Consider the following 24,471-nt stretch of genomic DNA (forward strand, 5'->3'; position numbering starts at 1 on the left):
AATGGATGACCTTAAATTACAAGCATCGTTTTTATTTGTATTTATGTATCATTTTACTACACATTTGGACTTTCATTTGAGATGTTTATATGAGATAATCAATATTTTCCATGACTCAAGAAGCTCTCGACCAGAAAAATGTAATTTTATATTTCTACCACATGGTGGCTCACTGCTCACTCATTTGGTAAATAAGGCCTTTCAAATTCAGTGAAAGTTTAGGGCCTAGATTTAATCAGATCAAGTGCTAACCGGCTATAGCCGACACCTGCATAGCTGACGTTTTGGCGGTGTCGGCGGTGGAACGGCATTGGAGCTGTAAATCGGTGAGCAGCTGCTCTTGTGATCATTTTCAAGAAGCCACACCTCCCCACTCGCGTTAGAAGTTCAGAATGAGAAAGTGTCGGCTATATAGAAATAATGAAGCTCTAATTGAAAAATAATTTAACCAAATAATGAGGATTTTTAACAGCCTAATCGAGGTGTAGATTACATCTCACATTACAGAATGCAAACTTAATGAGACTCCGTGCAGCCAATGGCAATGTCCGTTTTAGCTATAATGCCGGGAGCAACTTGTGGATTTGATCACTCTAACGCAATTCCATCGCCGACACCGTCAAAACATCAGCTCTGCGGGTGTTGGCTAAAGGGGATCTGATTGAATCGGCCATAAGTTTAAGAGAAAACTCAGTTGACAGGAATGCAGAACAGAAGAAACATCACCAGGAGGAATCTAGAAACTGAACCCATCAACAGTCCCAAATGGATCCCCCGTGCAAGATATACTGTCAACCTAGACAGGCAAGATATACTGTCAACCTAGACAGGCAAGATATACTGTCAACCTATACAGGTAAGATATACTGTCAACCTAGACAGGCAAGATATACTGTCAACCTAGACAGGTAAGATATACTGTCAACCTAGACAGGTAAGGAAGATATTTGCGATTTGAAAACCATGCAGTGTTTCTTCTAGCAAACAATCAGCTAGTCCACATGCAGGGGATGTGGAGAAAGTCAAGAGGATGTGAGGAGAGGAGTGCGTGAGGGGTGTGTGTGAGGGGCGTGAGGGGGTTAACTCTGACCCCTGCGTGGAGTTCTTTCTGCCCTGGCTGTAATACATGGGCAGGGAGGGAGAGGAAAAGGTCTTGGCTCGGCTGCTCAGGGGTTGGGGCCCCACTATCATGTCCAGCCTGTGGGGGAAAGTGAGGACACACACACACACACAAATATGAATGTATGCACACAGACTCGAACATATGCACACTCACATGAAGACAAAGACATACTGCTTACATTAGTGGCTAAGCAGTGAATACACATGGGCAAACAGCTGCTAGCTAAGCCTTTTCATGCATTTTATTGGAAGGTCTAAGTTAGAGTGTGACTACGTGAGCACTTTGACCATGCGTGACAGTGCATTATTGTTCTCACCGTGTCTGCAGACTCTTGATGCGACACAGCATGTCCAGGTGTCCGGCGGAGTACTGCTCTATGACGTCCTTCACATCGTACGGACGCAACGTCTCCTTGAACTTCTTCTTGGCCACGTGGAACTTCATTATCCTGGATGGACCAGACCATGTTCATTAAATACCAGATGAAAGAACATTGCCCGAAACAGGGAGGGACTACGTGAACGTGCCTAACAAGAAACGCTCGTTTTTGTTTCCCGTTGAGAAAAGTTCCGCTACGGTGTGTCCTAATGAAAGCGATCCAGCATAGGAGGGAATCTCAATGCAGTTCGTCAATCTGCCATAAGAGGGAGTCCTCAAACAAAGAAGGACATTGACCGCGAGTAACACACGCCAAGGTACTGAGATCTAAAACTATCCAATAGCAACAGCAGAAACAGCTCTTCTTTCTCAACATAAATACATGACCGCTCATCTGGAAAATAATTTCATATTTCAAAAGAAATATTCCTGTGAAGTTGTGAAAGATCTGAGGTAAAATCAGTCTTTACCTCACTGTTTACCTTAGCTGTGTAGCACGTAAATCTAGCCCTTTGAGAGAGTGTAGAGGGGAGCTTAGTACATACACCTGTGGGCCCCATACAGTGGAAGAGGTTGAATATGAGAGGCCCTTACTGCCCAATGTGAGGATCAAAGTGGTAAGACTGATGGAAAAGACATATAGTAATGTATCCACTGGCTAAACCCATGGCGGGAAGTAAGAGAGATTTTGAAGCTGCCTCTCACGGTATGGATTAGGGGAAAGAGTTCGGAGGTTACAATAAGAAGAAAAAGGTCACACTAAGGCTCTGATGACATACTTGAGTGAGGGCAGCAGGTGTGTGTGTGTGTGTGTGTGTGTGTGTGTGTGTGTGTGTGTGTGTGTGTGTGTGTGTGTGTGTGTGTGTGTGTGAGTGAGCGTGCGTGTGTCTCACCTGACGGCTCGGATGACAGACTTGACGGAAGGCAGCAGGTCCTCCACAGAGATATCACAGTGACAGCCCTTGTCATCACCGAAACCATCCTCAGTGGTCATGTTAGAGTCAGCTAGAGAGAGAGAGATGGAGGGAAAGAGAGTTTGAGTTATAACATACCTTCATTATTTTTAAGACGGAGACAGAAAGAAAGAGAGATGGAGGGAAGGAAGGAGAGAGGGAAGAAGGGGAGGGAGAGAGGGAAGAAGGGAAGGAGAGATGGAAGGAAGGAAGGAAGGAAGGAAGGAAGGAAGGAAGGAAGGAAGGAAGGAAGGAAGGAAGGAAGGAAGGAAGGAAGGAAGGAAGGAAGGAAGGAAGGAAGGAAGGAGAGAGGGAAGAAGGGAAGGAGAGATGGAAGGAAGGAAGGAAGGAAGGAGAGAGAGAAGAAGGGAAGGAGAGATGGAAGGAAGGAAGGAAGAAGGGGAGGGAGAGAGGGAAGAAGGGAAGGAAGGAAGGAGAGAGGGAAGAAGGGAAGGAGAGATGGAAGAAGGGGAGGGAGAGAGGGAAGAAGGGAAGGAAGGAAGGAGAGAGGGAAGAAGGGAAGGAGAGATGGAAGGAAGGAAGGAAGGAGAGAGGGAAGAAGGGGAGGGAGAGAGGGAAGAAGGGAAGGAAGGAAGGAGAGAGGGAAGAAGGGAAGGAAGGAAGGAGAGAGGGAAGAAGGGGAGGGAGAGAGGGAAGAAGGGGAGGGAGAGGGAAGAAGGGGAGGGAGGGAGAGAGGGAAGAAGGGAAGGAAGGAAGGAGAGAGGGAAGAAGGGAAGGAAGGAAGGAGAGAGGGAAGAAGGGGAGGGAGAGAGGGAAGAAGGGGAGGGAGAGAGGGAGGGAAGAAGGGGAGGGAGAGAGACAGTGGCGTGCATTGATGCCAAGGGGAGCCAGGCTTCCCCAAATATTTTACAAAAAAAACATATCTTTCGTCTCTCTCTGTTTTAATGGTTTTCCATCAATTCGCAAGTGGCTGAATCTCACCGGAGAAATCATCAGAGCGAGGGAAACAGCGCCCTTCTGTCTCAGTATGTGTAGCCCATCTATCTGATGCTGTGTGGACCAAAAGAGTATGACATGTTGCAGCAGTATATCTATTGAACCTTTATTTAACTTGGCAAGTCAGTTAAGAACAAATTCTTATTTACAATGACGGCCTAACCCGGACGACGCTGGGCAAATTTTAGGCTGACGTTAAGTAGCCAGCTAACTTAGCTGGTTCATTGTTGCCCATGCGAGGAAGTTAGGCTAACAAGCGTTTTAGCTAGGTAGCCTATAACAACAAAAACTAAACGCGTACTGTATGACAGAGCCATAGACCGTTTTGCCAACATGAAAGAGATGAGGGTGGCATTGGTTTTCAGCTAGTATACAAGTAGGGTGAGTCCAAACCTCTTCTTCTTTTTACTTACTTACTTACACACACACACACACATTTGTACCATTTGTTTCTGGTATCTTTACGTTTGTTTTCAGTGTATTCAAAAAAGCATACTGTATTTAGCCTTGTTGATTAAATGTTTAAGTTGGAATGGTGTTGAAATAGCAGAGGCAATGTTCCTGTTGTCTTTGTGTTGACGTCTAAATCATACTTGAGTAAAAGTAAAGATACCTTAATAGAAAGTTACTCAAGTAAAAGTGAAAGTCACCCACTAAAATACTACTTCAGTAAAAGTAAAGATACCTTAATAGAAAGTTACTCAAGTAAAAGTGAAAGTCACCCACTAAAATACTACTTCAGTAAAAGTATTCAAATGTATGGATAGCCAGGGGCACACTCCAACACTCAGACATCATTTACAAAAGATGCATTTGTGCCTAGTGAGTCTGCCATCCCAGAGGCAGTAGGGATGACCAAGTGTATGAATTTCACAATTTTCCTATCCTGCTAAGCATTCAAAATATAATGAGTACTTTTGAGGAATAAGTATGATATTTTCTTTAGGAATGTAGTGAAGTAAAAGTAAAAGTTGCCAAAAATATAAATAGTAACGTAAAGTACAGATGCGCCCCCCCCCCAAAAGACGGAATTAGTACTATAAAGTATTTTTACTTAAGTACTTACACCACTGGTTGCAGGTCATATAACTGTTCAATACATGCAATATTTGCTTTGTGGACTTCCCCCGGCCCGACGTTGCTCTCCGGTTTTGTGATGAAACAAATGTACGTGTAGTTGAATTTATTTCACCACCATGTGACTGTTGTCTATTGTTGTCTCTGCCTTATTGTATATCACGGCAACGTATGAACGAATGGGTTGTAGAGCAAACAACGCAATCATCCCAACATTGGTTCTAATATGTTTTCACTGGCTTGGCTTCCACAGGGATTTTACCCACGCACTGCTACTGGAGAGAGAGAGAGAGATGAGAGAGAGAGGGAGGGGGGGAGGAGGGAGGGAGAGATGAGAGAGAGAGAGAGAGATGGAGGGAGGGAGGGAGGGAGGGAGGGAGGGAGGGAGGGAGGGAGAGAGAGAGGGAGAGAGAGAGAGAGAGAGAGAGAGAGAGGGAGAGAGGGAGAGAGAGAGAGAGAGAGAGAGAGAGAGAGAGAGAGAGGGAGGGATGAGAGAGAGAGAGAGGGAGGGATGAGAGAGAGAGGGAGGGAGGGATGAGGGAGGGAGGGATGAGAGAGAGAGAGAGAGAGAGAGAGAGAGAGAGAGAGAGAGAGAGAGAGAGAGAGAGAGAGAGAGAGAGAGAGAGAGAGAGAGAGAGAGAGAGAGAGAGAGAGAGAGAGAGAGAGAGAGAGAGAGAGAGAGAGAGAGAGAGAGAGAGAGAGAGAGAGAGAGAGAGAGAGAGAGAGAGAGAGAGAGAGAAAAAAAATGGAAAAACTCTTGTTTTCACAAAAGAGTCCACAGTATAGCTGAAGAGCGCGAGCCTGAGAGCTGCCTCTCCTCAGTAGGTATATTGCTAATGGGAAATATTATCACAAAGACCTGCTGTTTATGAGTGGCCTGAGTTACGACATAAAGCACACCAAAGCGGGCCAGGGGTTAGAAGTGGTAGAGTGCAGATCAAACAAATTTCCCCCTGACCAATAGAAAGTTTTCTATGACCCCAGGTTAATGCTATTTGTAATGTTACAAGGCAAGCCACCACGGGCCTTTGGAGGATTGGTGTGTGTGTGTGTCAGCCAGCATCAATCTCTGCTCTCATTAATTCAGAAAGTGCTGTAGCTGGTTCTTGGCAAAGCCATTTAATCCATCTGGCATACTGTATATGCAACAGTCCATTTACCATATACAACATGATTATTGTACGGTTGTGTAAGGTCAGTGTCATATACAGTATAGTCAGTAGTCCTCACTTTATCCAAAATGTCTCTTACACCAGATTAATCTGGATAAATCCCCTGTTCCATTTCTATCCATCCTCAACATAATGTGCTGGTAATAGTGTTATTATGGTAATAGTGTTATTGTAGTCCACTATTGGTATAGACCTACTTCATTCTAGAATTTAGCTGGTGTTCCATTTGACCTAGCTACCTGGTCACTGTGGCTGTTACCCTGCCTTCCTCAACCAGCTGGCTAGGCTGGATAAAGCAGCACTGCTGCAGGCTGCTAATCTACAGCATACCCGTTCGCTTCCCTTCCCACCCACCATCCAGAGCACGGTTCAGAGCTCCAGCCATAACCAAGCCAGGCCGGCCAGCCCCACTAACCCAAACCAGCGCACTGCAAACAGGCATTAACATTCCTCCCGCTGGGCTCTATGGTCTGTGCCAGCTCTGGTCTGGTCTGCCCATAAGACCGGCGGTCTAGGAGTAATCCTTCATAGGCTAGCACACAGCGCCCAGCCAGAGAACTTAGGGAAAGGGAGTGAAAGCTAGCATGACATTAAGAGTGTGGTTTTAAGTCGATGTAGCTCACCAGTGATCTAAGTATATCTAAAGATATCATGAGATATCATTCTAAAGATGATAACATGTGTAGAAAGTATCAGGGCAATATTACCATTTTGGTATAAAGGCAAGGGAAATAACATGGTACCAATCAACCCATCTCTTACACTAAATGCCCAAATCCAACAATTGACCAATCACGACAAGTCATTAGTTCCTCTCACCATCGGCAGTGGAGCGTGATTGGATCTTGAGGCGGAGGGAGGGTCTGAAGCGGGTGCGGTCGTTGAAGCTCCAGCTCTTCTGGACCTTGGCAGGGCTGGTGCCCTCCGTACCCCCAGCCTCAGTCCCCGGGGACCGCCGGTCGCTCACCGACGTCTGCCGGCTCTTAATACTCTGCCCCCTGGGGCTCGCCATCCGGACCCGGTCTTTGAAACTCAGCTTCTGACTGTCATGGGGATGGATCGATGGAGGGAGAAAGGGGGATGATGGTGTGGAGGGATGGAGAGAGAGAGAGAGAAAGGAATGGTGTTAGTGGGACAAAGATATACACACGTACTGTATCAAGATCAAGCACAGGTTCGGGGTCGGGAACAATTCAAACAAAATGCAATTGATTGGAAACCTTTTACAGGAGTCTTTCACCATTTCATGAGTTTGTTCATTCGTTTACCTCAATTATTGGTTGCTTCACTGGAGAGCAAGGCATTTAAATTAGGTTAGATTGATGGGCCTATTCATAGACCAGCATGCACTGCAGCCTATTATCCAAAATACAAGTGCACAGCAGGCAAAATGCTTCAGCAGGTACCCCACTGTTAGTACGCAATTATGATTCTTTAGCACTCAGCTCACTCCTAAACATGTGACCTCAGCTGGCCAATCCCTGTCTCTCTGACTGGCAGAGTCCCCATTGGAGGAGCTACCATAGAAGAGGTACAATAGGAGTTTGTGCAGGGGAGGATCTTGTATCATGGATAACCAAAACCACCAAGGGAATAGGGTGGAGTGATGATTTCATGAACCTTTGTGATGAACTATTCATGGGGTCTAATATCCAAGGAGGGACTGCTGAAATGGTGAGGTGCAGGGTGGAGTGCTGAGGTCAGAGGATGGACAATGCTGTGTACAGGGTTTCCAAGTGACAACATGCAGGGGCAGTGGAGTGGCCGTGCAGAGGACAGGCAGCGGGGCAAGGGGTAGGAAGCTATACCCAATCTAACTGTGACTGTTTTGGTGGTCATTGTAAATGTTAATGTGACTGTTGATGAAGTCATTGTGTCTTTCACGTTTTGGTGATATGAGTGGGAATGGTGTGAATGACAGGAAGTGAGGTAAGAGGCAAGAGTAGTTGATAAAACTTCCAGAAAGATTGCAGTTGATGGTGAAATATCACAATAAACCAGTTAGAAAGCATATCTGTTCAGTGGATCTGTTTTTAAGACCTTACCAAATAGCTGTTGTACAGTCAGAATTTTGTAATTAATTTTTTATCTGTTATTTTACCAGGTAAGTTAACTGAGAACACATTCTCATTTGCAGCAACGACCTGGGGAATAGTTACAGGGGAGAGGAGGGGGATGAGTAAGCCAATTGTAAACTGGGGATTATTAGGTGACCGTGATGGTTTGAGGGCCAGATTGGAAATTTAGCCAGGACACCGGGGTTAACACCCCAACTCTTACGATAAGTGCCATGGGATCTTTAATGACCTCAGAGAGTCAGGACACCCGTTTAACGTCCCATCCGAAAGACGGCACCCTACACAGGGAAGTGTCCCCAATCACTGCCATGGGGCATTGGGACATTTTTTTTAGACCAGAGGAAAGAGTGCCTCCTACTGGCCCTCCAACACCACTTCCAGCAGCATCTGGTCTCCAATCCAGGAACTGACCAGGACCAATCCTGCTTAGCTTCAGAAGCAAGCCAGCAGTGGTATACAGGGTGGTATGAGTAATACAAGTCAGTGTACAGTAGGAGAAGTGGTTCAAGTCATAAGACAACAGGCAGCAGTTTCGGGCACTGTCCAAAAGCAGCTCAACATTGTTGCAATGGTAACGCAGATACTCAGAGAACTCCCAGAACCCATATGCGGCCATTTTGAAAAACCACCAAGTTTCTCTCGGATTTCGAATCCATGCATCAAGAATAAATTCATAGTCATGAGTACAGGCGGGCAGGAGGGGGGGGGGTACCTAGTATGTTTCCGTAGGGTACACCTCCTCAGTAGCGTCTGCTTACTACTGAGAACCTTACTACAAACCAGAGGAAAGAGATACGGTAAGCAAATATATATGTTTATAATGTACAGTTCAAAAGTTTGTTAAAAAAAAAGTTACTCATTCAAGGGTTTTTCTTTATTTTTGCTATTTACAAAACTATGAAACAACACATATGGAATCATGTACTAACCAAAAAAGTGTATAATATATTTGACATTTGAGTTCCTTCAAAGTAGCCACTCTTTGCCTTGATGACAGCTTTGCATACTCTTGGCATTCTCTCAACCAGCTTCATGAGGTGGTCACTTGGAATGTATCCCAATTAACAGGTGTGCCTTGCTAAAAGTTAATTTGTGGAATTCTTTCCCTCTTAATGCATTTGAGCCAATCAGTTGTGTTGTAACAAGGTAGGGTTGGTATACAGAAGATACCCCTATTTGGTAAAGACCAAGTACTTATTATGACAAGAACAGCTCAAATAAGGAAAGAGAAATGACAATCCATCATTACTCTAAGACATGAAGGTCAGTCAATAGGGAACATTTTAAGAACTTTGAAAGTTTCTTCAAGTGCCGTCGCAAAAACCATCAAGCGGTATGATGAAACTAGCTCTCACGAGGACTGCCAAAATAAAGGAAGACCCAGAGTTTCCTCTGCTGCAGAGAATAAGTTCATTAGAGCCTCAGAAATTGCAGCCCAAATAAATGCTTCACAAAGTTCAAGTAACAGACACATCTCAACATCAACTGTTCAGAGGAGACTGCGTGAATCAGGCCTTCATGGTCGAATCACCTCAACTAAAGGACACTAATAAGAAGAAGACTTGCTTGGGCCAACAAACACGGGCAATGTTTGAGATTTCTGGTTCCAACCGCCATGTCTTTGTGAGATGCAGAGTAGGTGAACGGATGATCTCCACATATGTGGCTCCCACTGTGAAGCATGGAGGAGGAGGTGTGATGGTGCTTTGCTGGTGACACTGTCAGTGATTTATTTAGAATTCAAGGCACACTTAACCAGCATGGCTACCAGAGCATTCTGCAGTGATACGCCATCCCATCTGGTTTGCACTTAGTGGGACTATATGTTTTTCAACAGGACAATGACCCAAGTCAAGGCTGTGTAAAGGCTATTTGACCAAGACGGAGAGTGATGGAGTGCTGCATCAGATGACCTGGCCTCCACAATCACCCGACCTCAACCCAATTGAGATGGTTTGGGATGAGTTGGATCACAGAGTGAAGGAAAAGCAGCCAACAAGTGTTCAGCATATGTGGGAACTCCTTCAAGACTGTTGGAAAAGCATTCCAGGTGAAGCTGGTTGAGAGAATGCCAAGAGTGTGCAAAGCTGTCATCAAGGCAAAGGGAAGAATCTCAAATCTAAAATATATTTAGATTTGTTTAACACTTTTTTGGTTACTACATGATTCCATATGTGTTATTTCATAGTTTTGATGTCTTCACTATTATTCTACAATGTAGAAAATAGTACAAATAAAGGAATGAGTATGTGTGTCCAAACTTTTGACTGGTACTGTATGTGAACGTCTTTGTATAGGTTATGAATGTAGCTTCTATGAATGTCTATGTATACTTCTGTAAAGATGTCACATGCCTTCATGTCTGCATGTGAATGTTTATGAAATCTAATCTATACAATCGCTACCTCAGACTAAGTGTATTAATGTCTATGTACTATATAGTTTATGGATGTTAATATAACTTATGACAGATGACATAGTCCTTTATGTCATGTATTTGAAGGCTTTATAAGCACAGCATGATCACTCGGCTTCAATCGCACGAAACTAAAGCGTGACCAGAGATACTGTAGAACCACTATACGTTGTCAACCACTTGCTGACATTTAGAAAGAGCGTGTTTCAAAGGTAATTGAGCTCAGTGGGGAGAGAAAATGAGAGCCTAGGTATGACAGCGTTTTTAAAAAGCCTATTATTTGATCATTCAGCCCCACTCCTGTCCATGTCTCTCATTTAACCATACTAATTCAGCTGAGAGAGAGAGAGAGAGAGAGAGAAGGAAGAGAGAGAGAGAGAGAGAGAGAGAGAGAGAGAGAGAGAGAGAGGAGAGAGAGAGAGAGAGAGAGAGAGAGAGAGAGAGGAGAGAGAGAGAGAGAGAGAGAGAGAGAGAGAGAGAGAGAGAGAGAGAGAGAGAGAGAGAGAGAGAGAGAGAGAGAGAGAGAGAGAGAGAGAGAGAGAGAGGAGAGAGAGAGAGAGAGAGAGAGATGAAACTAAAGCTATATGATAAGCCAATGAAGTGATATAAAGGTCAAAAAGCAGAGATGCATTATCAACAGATCAACTCTCTCTCTCAACAGAGAGTGAGAGAGAGAGAGAGAGAGAGAGACATATGTGTGGAGGACGGTAAACTTTTAAAACAGGCAACCTGTTGGGCACCAGTAGACTTTCAGGGCCATCGGCACCTGGTTCAATGACACTCAAAAATGGATTGTTATTTATTTATTTTTCTCCTGCAGTTTTGAGGTGGAGCCCTTGACCATGAGAGAGAGAAGGGTTGTGAATTGAATTCAATAGGTGGAGGATGCTGGAGCTTTGTTCTCTCTCATTCTCGCTCTCTCCCTCCCTCTGTCTCTCCTTTTCTACCGACATGCTTTTCAAGTGTTTGGGTTTGCGTGGGATGGATTCTGTCCTCACCCTCTCAACACTAGGCAACACTGAAAGGTTTACTTTATTTCTGGTATTCTGTTGACGTTTTACACTTAGTTTGGAAATCTGTTTTAGTGGCCCTCAGGTTTTTAATTCTGTTTTTCACTTTAAAGACACAAGCATTTTGCTTTCCCTACTGTTGTATAACGACAGCTAAGGCAACATATTATCACTTCAAGCTCCCACAGAGAGAGAGACAGAGAGAGACACACACAGAGAGAGAGAAAGACAGAGAGAGGGGAGAGAGAGAAAGACAGAGAGAGGGGAGAGAGAGAGAGAGAGAGAGAGACACAGAGAGAGACACACAGAGAGAGACACACACAGAGAGAGGAGAGAGAGAGAAAGACAGAGAGAGATAAAGACAGAGAGAAATAAAGAGAGAAAGACAGTGTTCTCTCCCTCTTCTATCTTTCCTCTGTAATTTAGTGTCTGTGTCACTCAAATCCTGTTATACTGAAATACACACACAACACACGACTGCAATAAACACAATTATTTTTAATTTTAGAGAGAGAGCGAGAGAGAAACCACTGCAATCATTTCCTTCCTGAAGAACACCTCAGGTACGGAGAGATGTAGTGAGAGAAGGGGATGAAGGAGAGGAAGAAAGAAAGAAAGAAAGAGAGAGAGAGAGAGAGAGAGAGAGAGTGAGAGAGAGGGAATGAAAGGACAAGAGCTGAGAGAATAGGGGAGTGGGAGGAATAAAGAGATGGAGAGCGAGAGGGAAGAAGGAATAATAAAAGGAGAGAAAGAAAGATAAACACTGAAGAAAGAGGGGGGAGAGGCCCAAAGGAGAGGTAAATAATGACTAAGTAATGAACTGCTGGCTGTTTCTATAAATGAATCCATTAAGTTAAGAGCTAGGGCCAACAACTCTTAACTAGCTATCTTTCTCTGCAATAGGTCTCCAGACTGCATATTGGCACTTTCAGCAGCAATACACTGTAAGTCCCAAATGACACCCTCCTCCCTTTATAGTGCACTACCTTTGACCAATGTCCTATGGATGGAGAGAGACGTTTGGGACACACCCACACAGTTCTGAATAGCGGCTGAAAGCATTGGCATTTCCATTTTGGTCATTTGGCAGAGCAGACGATCTTATCCAGAGCGACTTGCCATCAGCATATTCCATACAGGCAGTAGGGAAGACGTGACCCCCAACACACAGGGTTACGACGTACACCGGTGGTAGTGGTGCGTGTGGATCTGTGCGTCAAGTAGATACACAGAACAAGTAGGAGGTACGCACCTTGTGGACGATTCACCCTGGTCTTTCCTTCAGGTTGAGAAGTGCGAGAGGGGAGAGGGGAGAAAGTGAGGAAATATTTAGCAAAGTCTTCATCGCAAACATTATCTACTGCACCAGCGAGGGGCGAGATGAGCTTGACGGGTCATCATCAAAAGAGATGCTGAGGATTTAAGGCAGAGCAAATCACAAGGATGTCACCAGACTAAACAGAAACAAGACTCAAGACACACACACACATGCATTTCAATGCAGTGTAACTATCCAGGCAAACGTGCTAGCAGTGTGTAGACAAGTGTGTGTCATCAGTGTGTGTGTGTGTGTGTGTGTGTGTGTGTTGTCTATCTGTCAGTAAAGCATGTAGCAGATGGATTCTCCAATATCTCCAGGTTCCACAACATTCCATCTGCATATTTACCAGTCTTGAAACGCTATTGGCAGATAATACCAATACAGGCACTCCAGATCTCCCAATCACACAAGGCTATTCCAGCACAGTGCCAGTCCAATGAGACGAGAGACGGAGAAGTGGCCACACATTCAATAAGGCCTCAGCGTCTAAATGGATCATTTAGACGCTGATTACCGTCAGAAATGGATGGGCCGTGGAGGACGACAGCTAAATTCACTGCCTCAGTTGAAAGTGCAGACAATCTCAAGTCTTCAGTGAATCTTAGCTAACTGTGTTAGGCCTAAGTTCCAAATGGCACCCTTTTCCCCCATGTAGTGCACTACTTTTGACTAGGGCCTGATCAAAAGTAGTGCACTACATAGGGAATGGGGTGTCATTGCACTACTTTTGACTAGGGCCTGATCAAAAGTAGTGCACTACATAGGGAATGGGGTGTCATTGAGAACGCTACCCTTAAACTGTTAGACTGATGGTTTGAGCATATATTGGGAGATATGAATGCTTGTTGTGTCAGCAGGATAGAGGTGCACTGTGGTGTTGTCTACATGATTGGTTTTTAGTCATATTTCTTGAGTTCTTGAGTTCACTACAGTTTGGATGAAAAGGAACCTGGACAATATTGGTATTTTGATGGCTGTGAATTATTTACTTATAATAACATAAGACAAATGATACAAATATAAATGTATTCATTCACAGAAAAGCAGGAAGGACATAAGTGAAATAGAACTTGAGGTAGAGAGGTAGAGGAGACTAGTAGAAAATAAGTAGCCTGGTCCTAGATCAGTTTGTGCTGTCTTGCCAACACCTACGGCCATTGTCACACCAAACGTGCCAAACAGATCTGGGACCAGGCTAGAAAAGAAGAGGAAAGTTAACAGAAATACTTAATTGGAAAAAGAGAAGGGAAAAGACTGCTTAACAGGGGCACAGACACCAAACTCAGACACCAGCTGCCAATGTTGTACCTACTTTGTAGGGCTGCAGGTATGCAACGCCTTCAAATGAGGCTTCCAGGTAGCAATGGAAACCGAGTTCTCATCAGCCGCATAACTACGCCAAACACACTGCATGCAGAACACACAGAAACACAGGTGGAGGAAAAGAAAAAAGAGACAAAAGAGACAAAAGAGACAAAAGAAAAACAAAACAGAAGAAAAAGAAAGAACAAACAGAGGAATCAAAAAATGGGGGAAAAACTCTTGATTAGTGATTAAAAAAAAACACAACAAAGCAATCACGGGTCAAAGGTCACGCGTGAGTGACACGTTCTGTGCATGGGCTGAGTTCGGAGGCCAGGCACGATGGGGGTACATTACATGCCTGTGAGGCTGGGAGGGCAGGAGGCTCACGTGGTAACGCCACGTGGCGCCTAGATACGGCCTGGTAGAGTAGTCGGTGGAGTAGTAGCGCCACGCAGCCTGGTGCGGTGGCAGGATGGAGAGGAGGATAGTTGAAGGGGAGGAAGAGGAGGGGAAAGGAGGTAGAGGAGGAAGAAGAAGATAACGAGGGGGGTAGGGTAAGGAGGAGAAGAGGAGAAGCAAGGTAAGAGGAGAAAGCGGAGAAGGTAGAGGAGGAGGAAGGCAGGAGAGGAAGCGAGGGATAGAGGGATACACAAAGGAAACCACAAGGTGAGGTCACAAACAGGAAGGAAAAGAGGAAGACGAGGGATGGAGGGATACACAAAGGAAACCACAAGGTGAGGTCACAAACAGGAAGGAAAAGAGGAAGACGAGGGATGCAGGGAAGGATAGCTAACAGCTTAAGCTTGCCTGCCACTCTTGTGGGTAGAGTGTTAGGAATTGGGGAGAATGGACAGAACCTATAGCTCGGAAGCAATGGAGAACCCGGGGTTAGAGGAGGTTACCCTACATGCTGGTTCCTGGACATGTTTGGAGTGTTTGTGATGGGGGGAAAAAATAGAGACTGGATAACAACAACATGACTTTTAGTTTCAACGTCACCATACTTCACAACAGTAAGGTAAACGATTGATTCAATCAACGAGAGACAATGAGTATTTATCTCTGGCACAAAAATCTATAATGATGTATTCATATCCCAAGGGCAATTTGAATTGATAATACCATTAAAGTGACTATAGTACAAATAGCAGTATTGAAATGAGGCTATGTCCCAAATGGCACCCTATTTCCTTCATAGAACAATATTTTTGACCAGGGCCCATAGGGCTTGGGTCAAAAGTAGTGCACTATATAGGGAATAGGGTCCCGTTTTGAACGTACCCTGTGATAGATACAACAATTTGCCTTTACCTGGATGAGACAAGCGGCTGGGTTCCTCCTCTTCTCAAAGTGCTTCTGTCTGTGCTGCTCCTGGACCTTCAGGGCAAAGCCTGAGCCCAGTATACCCTGGGAAGACACAGGAGGACATGGGAATCAGGTGAGAACATGTCAAATAGCTCTTTTGTTGGCCATTTTGGGTCAATGGCTCATTAGTGACTGTGAACAACATGTGACCATGAAGTCAGATAGGGGAGGTAGCTGTCTAGTAGAGTAACTGAAAGGATACAATCATCTAAGTAGTGTGTGTGTGTGTATCTGCCAATTTGTGTGCGTGCGTACGTACGTCAGTGTGTGTACTCACCGCTGGCAGGGCAAAGAAAGAGATGCCCAGTAGAGCAAACCCAGCTGAGAGCATACGACCGGTCCATGTCTTCGGGGTCTTGTCCCCGTAACCAATGGTTGTCAAGGTGATCTGAGAACACACACAAACACAATTATATGTTGAGAAAGACGCCACTATTATCCATCATAGGTCCTAAATTATACTATATGGGAGCGAAGCCACCAAATTAAATATCGTACATTTGTGAGGGTATTGAATTCCTAACAAAATGGCCGCAATTTACACTATTTACTAGGGTCTAGTCACAAGAATAACTATTGTATGTGTGTTGATAATGCATCTCTGCTTTTTGACCTTTATATCACTTCATTGGCTTATTATATAGCTTTAGTTTCATCTGCCTCTCTCTCTCTCTCTCTCTCTCTCTCTCTTTCTCTCTCTCTCTCTCTCTCTCTCTCTCTCTCTCATCTCTCTCTCCTACTGCTATCTAATTGGCTGAAAAGCACAGGAGATAATTCCCTATTGATTTAGTGACTCTCTTCTATCTGGGTTTCCTACCCATTCTGCCGTGCTGGGCTGCCGTTCACGACAAAGTAGGCCGTGGCCATTTTGTGTCATTATGACTTTTGGAGGCAGTATGAAAATGGTGGCTAATGGTGCTAATGTATATTACGAAGACGAAGGTGTTTAATCAAAGCTTATGTGCGACAAAACAGGAGGGACATAAAAAGAAAAGTGCCTGGCAAAGAATGAGAGGACTTTCTGCTTGTTCTCCTTTGGGTGGATGGAATAACGTGAAAAAAATTATACTGAAAATGTGTTGTATTAGAGAAAAGGATGAATTTTCAGAGGTAAATACTATTTGAATAAGAGCTTTATTTCCCTGTTGCCCAGAAACCAAATCAAGGACAGACCATGCCGCTGAGTAGAAATATGGAACATTAAATTAATAGAACATCAACAAACAACGTTAATAGTGTTTGGAAAACAGTCATAGGAAAATATAACCCTTAACTGGCAAACATGGACTGTTCCAACATCATCCACCGTCCACTGTGGAATCTTACATTACGAGGGCAGACAGGGGAGTATCTGTAACTTTACTCACCGTTCCCCACCATAAGGCATCAGCATAGGTGGCAAACTCGCTGTTGAACTTGTTCTCCACAAGGTAGACCAGAAAGGAGGAGAAGATGAGGACCAGGAAGCCAATGTACCAGGCCGTCACCAGCTCCTACAGGGAGAGAATTATATATTTTTTTACGATTCCCATTAGCTGACACCATGACGTCAGAGAAGACGTCTCCAGAGAAGGAAGAGAGAAAAGAGGAGAGAGGAGGGAGAAGAAAGGAGAGAGGAGAGAAGAGAGTGTGACTGTGTATTTATTGAATTTTTTATTTAACTAGGCAAGTCAGTTAAGAACAAATTCTTATTTTCAATGACGGCCTAGGAACAGTGGGTTAACTGCCTTGTTCAGGGGCAGAAGACTGATTTGTACCTTGTCAGCTCAGGGATTTGAACTTGCAACCTTTCGGTAACTAGTCCAATGCTCTAACCACTACGCTACCCTATTCGTCAGGCAGCCATACCTTGCTGTGTGCGTACACAACTGATCCCAGCAGTTTCCAGGTGCCGCCGCGCCGGTCCATGCGCACCATACGCAGGATCTGCAGGAAGCGGAGGCTACGCAGGGCGGAAGTGGCGAAGATGTTACCTTGGCTTCCCGCCGACACCACTGCTACGGAGGCTATCAGTACGATGATATCTGGGAGGGGGGGGGGATATGGGAATTGAGAGAGGGAGAGAGATAGGGGAGAGAGAGAGAGAGAGAGAGAGAATATAAAGATAGGGGGAAGAGGAAGGGGAAAAAAAGAGAAAGTTACAGGTGCGCACACAGGTAAAGAATAGTAGTTATATGTCACAATACTGGTGTAGACTGGACACTAACATAACAGTACTGGTGTGTACTGGACACTAACATAACAGTACTGGTGTGGACTGGACACTAACATAACAGTACTGGTGTGTACTGGACACTAACATAACAGTACTGGTGTGGACTGGACACTAACATAACAGTACTGGTGTAGACTGGACACTAACATAACAGTACTGGTGTGTACTGGACACTAACATAACAGTACTGGTGTAGAATGGACACTAACATAACAGTACTGGTGTGGACTGGACACTAACATAACAGTACTGGTGTGTACTGGACACTAACATAACAGTACTGGTGTAGAATGGACACTAACATAACAGTACTGGTGTAGAATGGACACTAACATAACAGTACTGGTGTGTACTGGACACTAACATAACAGTACTGGTGTGGACTGGACACTAACATAACAGTACTGGTGTAGACTGGACACTAACATAACAGTACTGGTGTAGACTGGACACTAACATAACAGTACTGGTGTAGACTGGACACTAACATAACAGTACTGGTGTGGACTGGACACTAACATAACAGTACTGGTGTGGACTGGACACTAACATAACAGTACTGGTGTGGACTGGACACTAACATAACAGTACTGGTGTGGACTGGACACTAACATAACAGTACTGGTGTAGACTGGACACTAACATAACAGTACTGGTGTGTACTGGACACTAACATAACAGTACTGGTGTGGACTGGACACTAACATAACAGTACTGGTGTGTACTGGACACTAACATAACAGTACTGGTGTGGACTGGACACTAACATAACAGTACTGGTGTAGACTGGACACTAACATAACAGTACTGGTGTGTACTGGACACTAACATAACAGTACTGGTGTAGAATGGACACTAACATAACAGTACTGGTGTAGAATGGACACTAACATAACAGTACTGGTGTGGACTGGACACTAACATAACAGTACTGGTGTGTACTGGACACTAACATAACAGTACTGGTGTAGAATGGACACTAACATAACAGTACTGGTGTAGAATGGACACTAACATAACAGTACTGGTGTGTACTGGACACTAACATAACAGTACTGGTGTGGACTGGACACTAACATAACAGTACTGGTGTAGACTGTACACTAACATAACAGTACTGGTGTAGACTGGACACTAACATAACAGTACTGGTGTAGACTGGACACTAACATAACAGTACTGGTGTAGACTGGACACTAACATAACAGTACTGGTGTAGACTGGACACTAACATAACAGTACTGGTGTGGACTGGACACTAACATAACAGTACTGGTGTGGACTGGACACTAACATAACAGTACTGGTGTAGACTGGACACTAACATAACAGTACTGGTGTGGACTGGACACTAACATAACAGTACTGGTGTGGACTGGACACTAACATAACAGTACTGGTGTAGACTGGACACTAACATAACAGTACTGGTGTGGACTGGACACTAACATAACAGTACTGGTGTAGACTGGACACTAACATAACAGTACTGGTGTAGACTGGACACTAACATAACAGTCCTGGTGTGGACTGGACACTAACATAACAGTACTGGTGTAGACTAGAAACTAACATAACAGTACTGGTGTAGACTGGACACTAACATAACAGTCCTGGTGTGGACTGGACACTAACATAACAGTACTGGTGTAGACTGGACACTAACATAACAGTACTGGTGTAGACTGGACACTAACATAACAGTACTGGTGTAGACTGGACACTAACATAACAGTACTGGTGTAGACTGGACACTACATAACAGTACTGGTGTAGACTGGACACTAACATAACAGTACTGGTGTAGACTGGACACTACATAACAGTACTGGTGTAGACTGGACACTACATAACAGTACTGGTGTGGACTGGACACTACATAACAGTACTGGTGTAGACTGGACACTAACATAACAGTACTGGTGTAGACTGGACCCTACATAACAGTACTGGTGTAGACTGGACACTACATAACAGTACTGGTGTAGACTGGACACTAACATAACAGTACTGGTGTAGACTGGACACTAACATAACAGTACTGGTGTGGACTGGACACTAACATAACAGTACTGGTGTAGACTGGACACTAACATAACATTACTGGTGTGGACTGGACACTAACATAACAGTACTGGTGTAGACTGGACACTAACATAACAGTACTGGTGTAGACTGGACACTAACATAACAGTACTGGTGTGGACTGGACACTAACATAACAGTACTGGTGTGGACTGGACACTAACATAACAGTACTGGTGTGGACTGGACACTAACATAACAGTACTGGTGTGGACTGGACACTAACATAACAGTACTGGTGTGGACTGGACACTAACATAACAGTACTGGTGTAGACTGGACACTAACATAACAGTACTGGTGTGTACTGGACACTAACATAACAGTACTGGTGTGGACTGGACACTAACATAACAGTACTGGTGTGTACTGGACACTAACATAACAGTACTGGTGTGGACTGGACACTAACATAACAGTACTGGTGTAGACTGGACACTAACATAACAGTACTGGTGTGTACTGGACACTAACATAACAGTACTGGTGTAGAATGGACACTAACATAACAGTACTGGTGTAGAATGGACACTAACATAACAGTACTGGTGTGGACTGGACACTAACATAACAGTACTGGTGTGTACTGGACACTAACATAACAGTACTGGTGTAGAATGGACACTAACATAACAGTACTGGTGTAGAATGGACACTAACATAACAGTACTGGTGTGTACTGGACACTAACATAACAGTACTGGTGTGGACTGGACACTAACATAACAGTACTGGTGTAGACTGTACACTAACATAACAGTACTGGTGTAGACTGGACACTAACATAACAGTACTGGTGTAGACTGGACACTAACATAACAGTACTGGTGTAGACTGGACACTAACATAACAGTACTGGTGTAGACTGGACACTAACATAACAGTACTGGTGTGGACTGGACACTAACATAACAGTACTGGTGTGGACTGGACACTAACATAACAGTACTGGTGTGGACTGGACACTAACATAACAGTACTGGTGTAGACTGGACACTAACATAACAGTACTGGTGTGGACTGGACACTAACATAACAGTACTGGTGTGGACTGGACACTAACATAACAGTACTGGTGTAGACTGGACACTAACATAACAGTACTGGTGTGGACTGGACACTAACATAACAGTACTGGTGTAGACTGGACACTAACATAACAGTACTGGTGTAGACTGGACACTAACATAACAGTCCTGGTGTGGACTGGACACTAACATAACAGTACTGGTGTAGACTAGAAACTAACATAACAGTACTGGTGTAGACTGGACACTAACATAACAGTCCTGGTGTGGACTGGACACTAACATAACAGTACTGGTGTAGACTGGACACTAACATAACAGTACTGGTGTAGACTGGACACTAACATAACAGTACTGGTGTAGACTGGACACTAACATAACAGTACTGGTGTAGACTGGACACTACATAACAGTACTGGTGTAGACTGGACACTAACATAACAGTACTGGTGTAGACTGGACACTACATAACAGTACTGGTGTGGACTGGACACTACATAACAGTACTGGTGTAGACTGGACACTAACATAACAGTACTGGTGTAGACTGGACCCTACATAACAGTACTGGTGTAGACTGGACACTACATAACAGTACTGGTGTAGACTGGACACTAACATAACAGTACTGGTGTAGACTGGACACTAACATAACAGTACTGGTGTGGACTGGACACTAACATAACAGTACTGGTGTAGACTGGACACTAACATAACATTACTGGTGTGGACTGGACACTAACATAACAGTACTGGTGTAGACTGGACACTAACATAACAGTACTGGTGTGGACTGGACACTAACATAACAGTACTGGTGTGGACTGGACACTAACATAACAGTACTGGTGTAGACTGGACACTAACATAACAGTACTGGTGTAGACTGGACACTAACATAACAGTACTGGTGTAGACTGGACACTAACATAACAGTGAAACTAGGTGAAATGGATAAAGGCAAGAGTCATTCAAACTTGACCAAATCTTGACCATTACTATCGGTCACATTGACCCTGAATATATCCGTGAAATCGATAGCCACGTCAACCCTTGAGGGGGCAAATTCTATCGAGGTGGAATAACATTTGCCGTTGTAAACAAATCATTATGTTGTAATTACCCCTTACTGTGACCGATCTATCACAACAACAGCAACAACATATCATCCACATGACTGAATGAATGATACAGTCTCCCTCTCTGTGTGTGTGCACGTGTGTGTGTGCATGTGTGTGTGTGTGTGTGTGTGTGTGCGTGCGTGTGTGTGAGTGCGTGTGTGTGTGCGTGTGTGTTTGTGCACGTGTGTGCGTGCGTGTGTGTGTGTGTGCATGTGTGTGTGCGCGTGCGTGTGTGTGTGTGCGCGTGTGTGCGTGCGTGTGTGTGTGTGTGTGCGTGCGTGTTTGTGTGTGCGCGCGCGTGTGTGCGTGTGTGTGTGTGCACGTGTGTGTGTGCGCGTGTGTGTGTACGCGTGTGTGTGTGCGTGCGCGTGTGTGCTGGCATTCTGCTAAAGGCGTCAACAACACAATAACTCACAAAGCTACACGCGCTTCTGCATTGATCGAGAACCACAATCCATCCCCAACACAGAATGGTGCGGACATCATAGCAAGGCATGTAATCTAACACCTGTGCTGTATGTACAGTGTACACCATGCACCACTGACGCATTAAAAGAGATTGAGATATCAAGTATGTTTGGAAACGTGTACTGGAAACACTGTGTAAGTGTATTGGTCTAAAGGAGGACAGTTTACAGCAGCATAGTTCAACTGCTGTGCATGTGGGGAATTTGACTGGATTGATACTGACCTTCAATCCAAGGTCGTTAGTGGCAAACACACAGGAGCAGGTTCTCACAAGGACGCACACAATAGCGCAAGCATGCACAGAAGCACACACACACACACATTTACACGTGTACACATGTACAGGCATTTCAATGTATTTGTGCACGTGACAATAAAAACTAGAAACACGCACAGACACACACACACTCACAAAGGGAGGACAGGGACAGTTCAGACCACAACGACAGGAAGTCTGAGACTCAATCCCAAATGGCACCCTATTCCCTACATAGTGCACTACTTTTGACCAGAGTCCTGTGGGCTTTGTAGGTAATAGGGTTCCATTTGGGACGTTGCCTGAGCCATCAGACTTCTCCTCCAACACAGACAAATAATATTTTATATTTTCGTTAATACACCCTTGTGTTTCACCACCCCCTCACTTCTAAGACGCTCCACCACCACGTGAAACCACAAACTGAAGAAATATTATTTTCTTCTTCTTGGTTTCCCCCTGCATTATTCTGTTTTGTGAGAATTTGTCATCCCACCAGGCAGTGGGTTTGTCTGTCCTTCCAGGGAACTCAGCGCTTGGACATGAAATACAATCGCTGACCAAGGTTTGGTCGATCGCTCTAGGGCTTATAAATCATGAACCAGTTAACCCATGGCAAGAGGGAGACGGTGGAACCGCGAAAAATACATGAACCAACCACACACACACAGACCGTACTCGGACAGCCCAAAAAACGGCATGCTGGGACATAAAGATGCTGGCCAAGCACTGGCCTCTGCTGAAGATGTGGAAAGAAAAGACCTCTTTAACAAGCAGGTGAGTGTATGACGTGTGTGTGTTTTTGAAGGAGAGAGAGAGCCTGTGTGCGTATAAATTGGTGTGTCTATGCACGCATGCTTGTGTATGTGTATGTCTTTAAGTGTGCTTGAGTGTGTGTGTGTGTTTGAGTGTGTGTGTGTGAGAGTGTGTGTGTGTGTGTGGTGTGTGTGTGTGTGTGTGTGTGTGTGTGTGTGTGTGTGTGTGTGTGTGTGTGTGTGTGAGAGTGTGTGTGTGTGTATGTGTGTGTGTGTGTCTGACTGTGTCATTTCTGCGTGTGTGTGTGTTTGTGAGAGAGAGAGAGTGTGTGTGTGTGCATGCGTGTGCGTGGCTGCTGAGTGCTGACAGAACTCTCACATCTGGAGTCTCCATCTGCCTGGCCTAGCTTTAACAGCAGTACTGTGTGTCCTGGTTCACCCTCTGAGCCTTGGCCACACTTGTCTCTCTAACCATTCATGCCAAAAACACAGAATCCAATCAGCTGCACCAGTGATCCCACTCTGGGTTGAGACTACAGTTACTATGTTGTGATGATTACTATGATGTGGGACTATGGGGCAGTTTCCCAGACCCCAGATTAAACCTACTGGACTAGGAGTCATGTTCAATAGATCCAGTCCAGGACTAGGCTTAATCTGGGTCTGGGAAACGGACTCTATGAGGTTGAAAAGTATTTACTATTTTCGCAAATATTAGTTATCTATTCTATCGCTGCAGATGTGTGAATGTGTGTGTTCCTTTGTGTGTGTGTGTCCTCGGTCGTTGCCAGTGTGTGTGTTCACATTCCTCCTCATCCATCCAGGCAGACAGTCAAAGTCACATATGTGGGACTTGGACAGGGGACAGCTCTTGGTATGACGTTAACAGTTAGCAGCCCAACTGACTCTGGACTGCCTGGTCAGCATACAGCCAACACATTCTGTCTGTCTGTCTGTCTGTCTGTCTGTCTGTCTGTCTGTCTGTCTGTCTGTCTGTCTGTCTGTCTGTCTGTCTGTCTGTCTGTCTGCTGTCCTGTCTGTCTGTCTGTCTGTCGTCTGTCTGTCTGTCTGTCTGTCTGTCTGTCTGTCTGTCTGTCTGTCTGTCTGTCTGTCTGTCTGTCGGTCTGTCTGTCTGTCTGTCTGTCTGTCTGTCTGTCTGTCGTCTGTCTGTCTGTCTGTCTGTCTGTCTGTCTGTCTGTCTGTCTGTCTGTCTGTCTGTCTGTCTGTCTGTCTGTCTGTCTGTCTGTCTGTCTGTCTGTCTGTCTGTCTGTCTGTCTGTCCTGTCTGTCTGTCTGTCTGTCTGTCTGTCTGTCTGTCTGTCTGTCTGTCTGTCTGTCTGTCTGTCTGTCTGTCTGTCTGTCTGTCTGTCTGTCTGTCTGTCTGTCTGT

At 44.8% G+C, this 24,471-nt stretch overlaps 1 protein-coding gene across 2 annotated transcripts in view; it reads right to left on the reverse strand.

Moving 5' to 3' along the window:
* LOC109877967 (potassium voltage-gated channel subfamily KQT member 5) overlaps positions 1 to 24,471 on the reverse strand; it is a 145,960-nt gene that overhangs the window by 5,515 nt on the left and 115,974 nt on the right. The window contains exons 4-13 of one of the 2 annotated variants that reach the window (XM_031798961.1): positions 17,004 to 17,179; positions 16,523 to 16,648; positions 15,433 to 15,543; positions 15,102 to 15,197; positions 13,798 to 13,892; positions 12,417 to 12,443; positions 6,480 to 6,703; positions 2,395 to 2,506; positions 1,440 to 1,571; positions 1,091 to 1,198 (exon numbers count right to left, since the gene is read on the reverse strand). In XM_031798961.1, coding sequence (XP_031654821.1) covers positions 1,091 to 1,198; positions 1,440 to 1,571; positions 2,395 to 2,506; positions 6,480 to 6,703; positions 12,417 to 12,443; positions 13,798 to 13,892; positions 15,102 to 15,197; positions 15,433 to 15,543; positions 16,523 to 16,648; positions 17,004 to 17,179 — 1,207 coding nt within the window. The remainder of the gene's footprint in view (positions 1 to 1,090; positions 1,199 to 1,439; positions 1,572 to 2,394; positions 2,507 to 6,479; positions 6,704 to 12,416; positions 12,444 to 13,797; positions 13,893 to 15,101; positions 15,198 to 15,432; positions 15,544 to 16,522; positions 16,649 to 17,003; positions 17,180 to 24,471) is intronic. The other variant, XM_031798962.1, reaches the window with a different exon arrangement.

The sequence above is a fragment of the Oncorhynchus kisutch genome, linkage group LG20 (genome assembly GCF_002021735.2).
Source record: "Oncorhynchus kisutch isolate 150728-3 linkage group LG20, Okis_V2, whole genome shotgun sequence".
Lineage (NCBI taxonomy): Eukaryota > Metazoa > Chordata > Actinopteri > Salmoniformes > Salmonidae > Oncorhynchus > Oncorhynchus kisutch.